Source organism: Euphorbia lathyris, chromosome 2, assembly GCF_963576675.1.
Source record: "Euphorbia lathyris chromosome 2, ddEupLath1.1, whole genome shotgun sequence".
Lineage (NCBI taxonomy): Eukaryota > Viridiplantae > Streptophyta > Magnoliopsida > Malpighiales > Euphorbiaceae > Euphorbia > Euphorbia lathyris.
The window spans coordinates 88354782-88365304 of record NC_088911.1 but is presented as its reverse complement, the minus strand read 5'-3'; the positions used below and the strand labels follow the sequence as shown (position 1 = coordinate 88365304).

Sequence of the window (10523 nt, the reverse complement as noted above, 5' to 3'; positions counted from 1 at the left end):
TACCAGTCAATAAACATTGATAATAAAATTTTTTGAAAGGCATGTTGAAAATATTTTTCTTTAAAAAAGAAAACATTGACAATAAACATAGTAGTTAATTTATAGTATTAACTAATTAATTCAATACTTAGAGTTGAAAAAGAAGAAGAAGAGAAGTTTTTGAAAAGGAAATATAACAAGAATCCCAACTTGTTGGAATCTCAGTGAGTGTATTAACATACAAAAACAACTAATCCCTAAACCTCTGGATCACCAAATTGGCAACTTCTAAAAATACACAATATACATAGGAAGGAACTTCGTATATCATTATTTACATTACTATTTTTAACACAGAGATAGAAACAATTTCGAATGTTTTTTTCTAATTAAGATTAATTCAAATTCAAACCGGATAAATTTCGAAAGTATTTTAATAAAAATTGCAAGGTTATGTCTTGAATTTGAAGCATTTAGAAGAAAAAGAAACAGGTGGTGTAATAATAATAGAAAAGAAACTGAAAGAAAGTGTATGTATTTGGTCAAAATCCCTTGGTCTATATAAATAACTGAACCAAAATCCTTTCATACACGTCCCCGAAACACACTTCACTTTCCTTTTTTTCTTTCTCTCTCCTATCTCTGATTTCCCTTTTTCTTTTTCCATTTCAATTAATAATACTATAACTTACCATTACAAAGCCTCTGCTTCTCCCTTCTTGTTTCTTGATTTTCAGATGTGTGCATGCGTTTAGCTGCTCAAGTTTTTTTACAGGTGGGCTTTCTTCTTTCTCTATTTCTTTCCTTTATAAATTTTATTTCCTCTTTCTTGGGTTCTCTCAAGATTGGATTTTGGTTACTTCCATTGATTCAATGCCTTCAATTTTCAATCTTTTGATCTGGGTTTTGTTTTTTTGTTGATCTCATCTGTGTTTCTGTGATTATTTATTTACATTTGTATTTTGGGATCTTTAATGAAGGTGAAGGGAATTATTTTCTGCCATTAAAGAGAAAGGTAAATTGTGGTCCTTGTCAATGGTTTCCTTGGGAAATTGGACAAGTATTTAGCTCTTTGATAATGAAGATTTAACTAATTGATTTATTGGTCATGGGTCGATTTTCTTGATGCATATTCTGTGTCTTATGCTACTATTTTTTTAAATAAAAACATACTCTTTCTCTCTCTCTCTCTCCTCACCCCCATTTTTCTATGTTGTTTTGTTAATATTTTAATCTTCTTTCTTTTTGTTTGTATTCCTATATCAACAAGTCATTTAGATGTTCACGCAATCTTTGATTTCTTTCCTTGTTATTATCAGATTCTGATTAACTATTATTATTATTTCTTTGTTGGTTGTTGATTCAACAGCTCTAATTTCAATTCAGATTCTGCAATTTGATTGCTGAGAGTGAATATTGGTTTGATATTCAATCTGGAGATTGGGAATGGTGAATTAGGATTGTGAATTGGAATCCATGATAAGGTGTAGCAATGGGATCCTTAAACATGGAGAAGAAATGGGTTTTCCCTTTAGTTATAAGCTCTTTAGTATGTGTATTCCTTTTAGCAACTTCATTCAACATGGGTCTAATTTCTTCATTGCATACTATCAATCAAATCTTCAACATTTTCCCCTATCGAAACCAGTCAATGGAAGGTTATGCAGAAATGAAGGTTTCACAATCTACTCTTCCTCCGACTCCTGCAATTCCTCGTTTTGCATACTTGATTTCCGGGTCTAAAGGTGATTTGGACAAGCTTTGGAGAACTCTTCATGCTCTTTACCATCCATCCAATCATTATGTTGTTCATTTAGACCTCGAGTCTCCTGCAGAGGAAAGAATGGAGCTTGCTTCCCGTCTCGAAAAGCATCCCCTTTTCTCTTCCATTGGCAATGTTTACATGATTGTTAAAGCTAATATGGTTACCTATAGAGGACCTACTATGGTTGCTAATACACTTCATGCTTGTGCTATTCTTCTCAAGAAGAGTAAAGAGTGGGATTGGTTTATTAATCTAAGTGCTTCTGATTATCCTCTTGCAACTCAAGATGGTTAGTCCATCTCAATTCTATTTCTATGCTTTTACATGTTACTCACTCTATGTATTCATTCATTGATTTGGGATGTGCAGATATCATTTATACGTTTTCAACACTGAACCGAAACCTCAACTTTATTGAGCACTCAAGTCAGCTTGGTTGGAAGGAGTAAGACCTCTTTTTTCTCTGTTTCTTTCTCACTTGCAAAAACACATGGAGAAATATGAATTATACCTTTTGTGGTTGTGTTTTTTAGGGATAAACGGGCAATGCCTTTGATTATAGACCCTGGTCTTTACTCAGCAAAAAAGACCGAGATCTATTGGGCCACGCCACGCAGAGCATTGCCATCAGCATTCAAATTGTTTACTGGTTAGTAGCTTCAAATCTGCTGTCTCTTTTATTGAATGTTAGAGTCATTTTAGTAAATTTCCATTCAGTCTGCAGGCAATCACATTCTGCAAGTTTCAAGTGGCAGATACGGTTTAATTTGGTTCTTTCCGGCTTTTATTTACAAATTTGGAATTTGCAGGCGAAAGTATATGTCACAGCTAACTGATCTTTACCGTGATTTGAAAGAATTAAGGATGAGATTTCAATTGGCATTTTAGGAGTTCACAGTCTTGCATCAGGAGCTGAAATTTGCTCTCTATTAGTCTATTTATGATGTTTGTTCTGTAACATCTAGCTCTTGTTAGACTGTTACTCTAGTTTCAGCTAGCTTTTTCGTATTACAGAGTTCTTACATTCCTCGAGTTAAACACTATTACTCGACATGGATTGTAACAGCTAGGTATTGTTCTGCAGGTTCGGCATGGATGGTTCTTACCCGTTCATTTGTAGAGTACTTAATTTGGGGCTGGGATAATCTACCTAGAGTCTTACTCATGTATTACACAAACTTCGTCTCCTCTCCCGAAGGCTATTTTCACACTGTAATCTGCAACGTGCCGGAGTTTTCTCAGACAGCTATCAATCACGATTTGCACTACATTGCTTGGGACAATCCTCCGAGACAGCATCCGCTCACCCTTTCCATTAATGACACACAGAACATGATCGACAGTGGTGCAGTATTTGCTAGGAAATTCAAGCATAACGACCCTGTCTTGGAGAGGATTGATAAGGAGTTGTTAGGGCGGAGTAAAGATGGGTTCACTCCGGGCGGATGGTGCGCAGATGGTCCGACATGCAGTGCAGTTGGGAACCCGAATAACATAAAACCAGGTCCAGGAGCCGACAGAATAAAACATCTGATAGATAGAGTAACTATGTTGTCACAGAATAAAGAGAATCAGTGTACATAGAATTCACAGATTATGAATATTCGTTGCTCGGATATGGAAAAAGGATATAAATTTCGGTCTCATGGTCGGGCGGACAGCACCAGACTAGAAGATTTACAGTAACTAAGAATTGATCGTGTCCTATTTCAGAGTTCACAAGCATAGCATAGCAGAAGACAGCACAATTACCTTTTTCATTGTTATAGAGTTATTGAATTAACTATATATGTATGTCACATTTGTATAAGGAATTTCTTTACATTTGAGAATAATTAGAAACCCTTTTCTTGGTTTCCAGTAATTCAGTAAATTTTGATCTTTTGAATTTTACTAGATGATAAATTTTGGTTATATTCGAATGTTAAACTTATTTGGTTTAGTTTGCTTAAAAGCTAAGTTGACCGAGACTCCAGTTTTGTTAGTAATCGAACCGCACTAATACTCAACGCACCAACCAGTCAACCGTTTGCTAAATTGAGATTGTTCTCTACATATTTGTAGATAATTTAAATTTAATAATATGCCAAATAAATTTCCATATGTTCATTGGGCTGTTGTTATTGATAATACTCATTTATTGATAATTATGTTTGTTATTTATATCTATCATTAACTTCTCTAGGGATGATATTCTCATATATGATATACCTATCTTTAGCCTATTTATACTAATTGTCTCTCATATTCCTATCCTTAGCCTAGTGCACTTTTATTAGGATTCTACTTGCCCCCTATTTATACTATTTGTAATCTTTGTGTTCTACATCAATTATGAACTTTATAACCAAATAATTCACCAACAATTCTCCTCAAAAGATCTCAGGTCATGCCTATGCCTAATGTTGCCACAAAACCCGACACAGGCAACACTAAAACGGAAGGAAAAAAATCCGAACAAATGAGGTTTTTGCTACCTTGATGGAGATGCCAACCATTGCGCGAATTAAATGTACTAAAAAGCCACGTGTTGGTGGACGAGGATGATAATCTAGTCGTTTTTCAACTTGAACCCAACCAAACTTCTCTTCGAACAACTCATTAATGGGCCATCTGTCTTTTAATACCTTTGTTGCCTCGTCACAACCATGGTATCCCGACATATGGGCTACTCATCACATGACCTACCCCATTGTCAATGGTCAATTACAAAATATGATGTCATATCAAGGGTATATGAATATTCATCTTGGTAATGGTTAAGATTTGTCTATAACTCATTCATGTCATTCTAATTTGCATAATTTCCATCTTAAAGATATATTATTGGTTCCTAAACTTACTAAGTCACTTTTTCAAAAATATACCAAACTCATGTTACTTTGAAGTTTGTCCTTCTTATTTTGTAATTAAGGATCAGGTCAGCAAGGAAATCCTTTTGCAAGGACCGAGTAAAGATAGGCTTTATGTCATGCCGCCCGTATTGAGACAAGGTTTGGTCGGAGAGTAGGTTCCGTTTGATCAATGACATGCTCGCTTTGGTCACTGTCATCCTCAAACTTTTCGTTAGGTTGTTTAGCAACACAATCTCCCTTCATCCAAAACTAATTAGACATGCTTTTCTTGCCCTATAGGAAAATTATCTAGTTTAATTTCAAGTGAGTTAGTTATATGTTTTGAAACAATTCATTCAATGTTTGGGGCCATGCTCCCATTTTATCCAACCTAAGACATCTTTATTTTGTTGTGTTTATGGATGAATTTACTCATTCTTAACTAGATTTATTACAAAGGTGAAAGTGCACTGTGTATTTTCAAATTTTTATGTCATGATTGTCCACTAGTTTGATTCCAAGGTTAAATAATATCTTTCTTATTTTGATGGTGAATTTAAAAACTTACATACTTCCTTGACCCAACATGGCATCATACATAAACTAACTTGTACTCATACCCATGAACAAAATGGGATTTCAGAATGCAAAATGAGATACATTGTTGACACAAAATTAACTTTGCTGGCTCATGCTTCCATTCCTCATAAGTTATGGAATTATGTCGTAGTACACAATGTACGATTAATCAATCTTTTACCTACAAAAGTTTTAGGCTCTAAATCCCCATTCGTCGAAGCTTTTAAAAGACAGTCTGATTACACTAATCTTTGTGTATTTAGATATGGTATTTTCCCATTTTGGCATCCTTAAGACACACAAATTTGAGTTTCGTTTGAAACTTTATGTGTACCTTCAAGATTCTCCCAATCATAATGGTCATGTCTATCTTGACATTAAGTGCGATCGTATTTACACTACCAAAAATGTCGATTTTCATGAACATTTGTTCCCATTCAAGTTGACCAATGAGACGATTACTACTTCATCAAAGGAACTTGCCTCTTCAAAGCGTGCCTCGTTGGATCTTCCATCTCTACTTGGTCCATACCCGAGTAATTTTTCGCATCCTTCTCCTTATCATTATTCTATCCACAATAGTACTCATATTACAAATCGCATGTTGCATGCATGTAATCCTCCTTTGACCAATCCCAAGACAACTTCCTTTTTGTTACCTAATCAACTTGCTCTCATTGCTCCACTTAATCCCATTTATGGTTTTAACAACACCTAACCTCTCCCCACTCATGATATTGCTTCCTTTACAAAAATGACTGACTGTAAACCCTGCTCCACTCCAATGGCCATAAGTCCCAATCTTTCACGAGAACATGACACTCGTCTATCCTCTAGCAATGAATATCGCAGCATTTGATCTTTACTCATCCAAACATAGCATTTTCTATGAACAAACTATGTCAATTCTTACATTGTCCTATAGATGAGAATTGGAAAAAGGGCCAAACAGATCTTGCGCTATGTTCATGACACTAAAGACCTCGATATTGTTTTCTCTTCTATGCCCATCATAGTAGTTCATTTCTACTATAATATTGATTATGGTGGTTTTCCATATGATCGATGGTCAACTAGAACAAAACTTGGTCTCTTGGTACACACATAAACAATCCACTATTACTATTGCTCGCTCTTCCATTGTAAATGAATATAAAGCAATAGTCAGTGTCATAGTTGAATTACTATGGTTTCTTTCACTCCATGAACTATGATTTACTTGTTCAACTCTTGTGTGACAATTTGGGTGTTATATATTTAATTGTTATCCAACGTTTCATGCTTGAACTAAGCTTCTTGAATTTGATTATCACGTTGTTTGTGAACAAGTGTCCAATGGGTTCTTTACCATTCGTTTATTCCCGTGAGGAATGAGGTTGCTGGCATTCTGACCAAGTTGCTTTTGAGTATTTGGTTCCCGGTGCTTCGTCATCACTTGGAGCTCCACTCTTTATTATTAACTTTTCTAAAGTAATACTTTTTTATTTATTTCTATGAATGAAACAATTATAAAAAGTTAACCAAAAATCATGAAATATAAAATCTTAGAAACCATTTAGTTAAATAAAAAAAAATCCGTTAACGATGTTAATAATACATTTGGCCAATTAATATTACATTCTTTTAAGCAATTAACATATAATAGACTTTTTGACTGTGAATTTAATCCCAAAATTATACAAACAAACATTAGTAGTGGATCTGGAATGATGTGTAGGAATTGACTAAATAAAAGATAATTCAATCTTCAAGTTGGACTTGTTTTTTTAAAATAATTTTCTTTTTTTTCTCTTTTTTTATATTAAATTGTTAAAAAATAACAAGTTTAATGGAGCAAAAGAATTTGGAAGTAATTGTTTAATTGATATCCATAAAGACATGATGGTTGACATTGACTTGATGACTTAATAATAAAGTGTTCAAATTCTATTTCAAATGCAGGAACCTACTTTTCAACTCATTTTTTATATTCCCCTTTTCTTTTTTCTTAGTAGTTTCTTTTCTTGTAGAAGTAATTGATTACAATGGCCAAAAGGTGTTTCATAAAATAGTTGACTTCATTCTCAGTTTTTGTTAAAACAAATTCATTATTTATGTGAAGTGAGATGAGAGCAAGTTTTAAAAGAGTTAATCTATGCACCCTTTAATGCTTTTGCACTACAATCTCCTTGCCCACTTTAACTAATTGGTGCCTTTTCTTTTATGTTTAAATGAATCAACTGCAACTCTAACTTAATTTCTACTTTATAGGTACTTGAATCTCTTTTATTGTATTTGCCTTCGTATTAAAGAAAATTAAGGACTTAATCCTTTTCTTATAGTTGAAGATGTAGAATCTAAAAAAGTTGATTTTGTACCTCAAAACTTTACTTATAATCTATCAATTAAACTACACATAATTAATGTCAAATTTATAATAACAAAAATGGAAAAAGTACATAATGATGTCGTGTGATTTGAACGATCTTTTGACTCCCTTGGCCTAAGATAAAAATAACAACTGGTTAGAGACAGACCAGTGTCAAATGAATCCGCTCCGATGTTTAAGTTAGCAAATATTGAAGATAATGAGAGTATTGATAAATTATTGTGTTTACCTACCTCATGTGGATCATATACATTTTCTATTTATAGTGGCTCTTAAGGGTAGTCACCGTCATTTTAGGAATATGTCCTAATGAGTCATCAGACACGTATCATCCTTCGATTGACTCTACCAAGCTCATACTGTGATGCGGTCAAGTGGTGCAACCTTCCATGTAGCAAGTGTGTTGCCATGTGTCATTGTTTTATTGGGCTTGAGGCATTCGGGCCTCTGAAGTGTCACGCGGTGCACTTTGTCATGTATCTCATGTCGTTTGCACAATCGTTTATCTTGATCAAATGGTTGCTCCTTCTCAACTATACCACTATTGGGCCGGACGGTGGGGATTCTTCCACGTGGATGAACGATGTCATTTGCATCTTTAGTGAATATTCCTTTCTCCATATCAGATGGTTCATGTGAATCTTTTGGATTTAAAGGGTGATATTGATCCACATGAAAATGGTGTTTCTATAGAATATTCATTAGGGTATCATATGTCCCCCTCCCCCACTTTCAACCCATATCCGAGCTCTTTAGGGTTTGGAATATCGTGAGGAACGATGGTCGGTTTGCTAATCTAGTGAATTGTGTGAAGGACTCTAAACGTTGATGTTTCCTCTTTTTAAGACTTTAATGAAGCGCGTGCTACCGTGCTTTGTCGCTAGTGTGAAGTAGCTGGTCTGGGAACTTGTACCTTTTCAACTGCGCACGTCTTGCCAAATGTCAATCAAACCTTTCTCTCTCCATATGATTGGACAAGACTCTTCAATTAATATTCTTCATTATTACCTTCATTAAATGCAGATTGTCGAACAGCAATCGTTGTTTCGAGCGCTTGAAAACGTATATAAATACCCAAGGTTTGGCATTTACTTTCCTTTTACTTTCACTTTCTCTCTCAAACCTCGGTTGGGATTTTATTGTTTCCTTCTTCTCTGGCGACCTTGCTTTTCCCGTCCAAGTAAGTATATTAGTACCTCCTTTTTTTCTATTTATCTTCTTCTAATATGGCTCCTAAAATGAAACCATCTTCCGACGAACCCACCACTGGCCAAACTCTGGATATTTGGCGGTGAGTTTAGCCAAGGAAAAAGGCATCCATAAAGGTAACTTGCTTAGAATTCTTAACTTTTTGAACATGAGGTTTCCTAGGTTTATTGGTACTAGTTTCGTTAGAGGGGTCGGTTCTTTTGGGATCCATAAAAAAAGAAGGCAAATGAAAATGGAGAAGCATTGATGCACTTACTTGACCAGAAAAATGATAAAATCGATGGAGAAGAAGAAGACAGGAGTAAATCACAGCAGGGGTTTGAAAGAGAAAATGTAGGTAAGAAGAAAGCAAATGAATAGCATCAGGTATTTATAGGCATCCCCGGACACTCGAAACGACGACCGTGCTACGGTTACTAGCATTTAATACAGATAGTGACGAGGTTCAAGAACCGAAAAGTCATGGCCAATCCTAAAAAGAGAGAGAAATGTTTAATTGATACCTGACATTATACGTACAGATGGAAAAGGCACAAGTTGACGTGCTTAACTACCTCATACTAAGGCTAGAGGTAGTTTCACGCACCTCATCAAATCCCCAAAAGCATGAACGACAACATTTAAGTTTATTAAAGAGCCCATCAAGCTAGCTAGCTAAAATCTGTTCTTTAAACAAGCGATGAACCCTAAAGAGGTCGGACATGGACTAAAAAGGGGGAGACATATGATATCCTAAGGAATATTCCATGAAAGCATCCCTTACATATGGATCAATGTCATCCTCGGATCAGGAAGACTCACAAGAACCGTCTGATCTGAACTAAGGAATATTCCCTAAAGATGCGAACGGTACCTTCCGGTTAGGTGGATTGATATCCACCATCTGTTCTAATATTCGTACGGTGAAGGAATGAGAGGTTTTAGATCATAGAAAACAGTTATGCAAAGGACAATGGGTACGTCATACGTCGCCTGACGCCATAATGATCCAAAGGCCCTAAGCCCAATGGAAAGATGACCCTTGACAACACACTTATTATATGGTAGGGTGCACCACCTAACGTCATTACAAACTAAAGGTTGTTGAGCCAACCAAAGATCGACACGTTTCCAGTAAATCATTAGGGCACATTCTTAGGATTACGACAGTTACCTCTGGCAACTACTATATATATATATATATATATATATATATATATATATATATATATATATATATATACAAGATGAGCAATCAACAAGAGGTAGATAAACATCACGTTCACCAATATTCCTATTGTCTTCAATATCTCTTCAATTTTTGCTAAATTAAGCATCAGAGAGGGTTCGTCAGACGTCGGCCCCTCTCTAACTAGTTACTTTTGTTTCAGGTTACTCAATGGAATTCTAAAAGACTACACATATTGTATGACATTACTTATTAAAAAAAAAATCTTCTAACTTGCTTAGAGTGATATATTGATTCTCTAAAAATAATATATTGATCCTTTAAATATGCTTACATTAATCTGTTGACACTTTGAACTTGTTTAAACACTACTCGTTGTCATTTCCTCTTACTTTGCTAAGTAAACTTTAGAGGTAATTATATTTTTTCAAACAAGTTTAAAGGATAAATAAAACATTTTCAAAATACATAGAAAAATTAACTTTTCTGAAAATGTACTTATATTTGGCCATTTCTTTTGTTCCCATTTCTTATGCATTAATTTTATGATTATGTTTGACTTGCACCGTTTTGGGCTGAATGAGTTATGGATTAGAATTTAAGGACATGCCATGTTTTGAG

The 10523-nt window shown here is 34.8% G+C and overlaps 1 protein-coding gene across 3 annotated transcripts; it reads left to right on the top strand.

Annotated features, from left to right (window-relative positions):
* Positions 1-562: 562 nt before the first annotated feature.
* LOC136218864 (beta-glucuronosyltransferase GlcAT14B-like) lies at positions 563-3617 on the top strand. Of its 3 annotated transcripts, XM_066006022.1 has the most exons (6): positions 563-754; positions 960-994; positions 1349-2033; positions 2114-2189; positions 2278-2393; positions 2829-3617. In XM_066006022.1, the coding sequence occupies exons 3-6, from the start codon at positions 1472-1474 to the stop codon at positions 3326-3328; spliced, it is 1254 nt and encodes a 417-aa protein (XP_065862094.1). In that variant the 5' UTR covers positions 563-754; positions 960-994; positions 1349-1471; the 3' UTR covers positions 3329-3617. The 3 variants fall into 3 exon arrangements, with proteins under 3 accessions (XP_065862094.1, XP_065862095.1, XP_065862092.1); XM_066006023.1 differs by lacking the exon at positions 960-994 and having other exon boundaries at positions 1366-2033; XM_066006020.1 differs by lacking the exon at positions 960-994.
* Positions 3618-10523: the final 6906 nt, after the last annotated feature.

Bases quoted from the DNA above. Each gene is read 5' to 3' on its own strand.
- LOC136218864 (XM_066006023.1), top strand. From the start codon at position 1,472: ATGGGATCCTTAAACATGGAGAAGAAATGGGTTTTCCCTTTAGTTATA. The intron at 2,034-2,113 runs GTTAGTCCATCT...TGGGATGTGCAG, and splicing joins TCCTCTTGCAACTCAAGATG to ATATCATTTATACGTTTTCA. The intron at 2,190-2,277 runs GTAAGACCTCTT...TGTGTTTTTTAG, and splicing joins AGTCAGCTTGGTTGGAAGGA to GGATAAACGGGCAATGCCTT.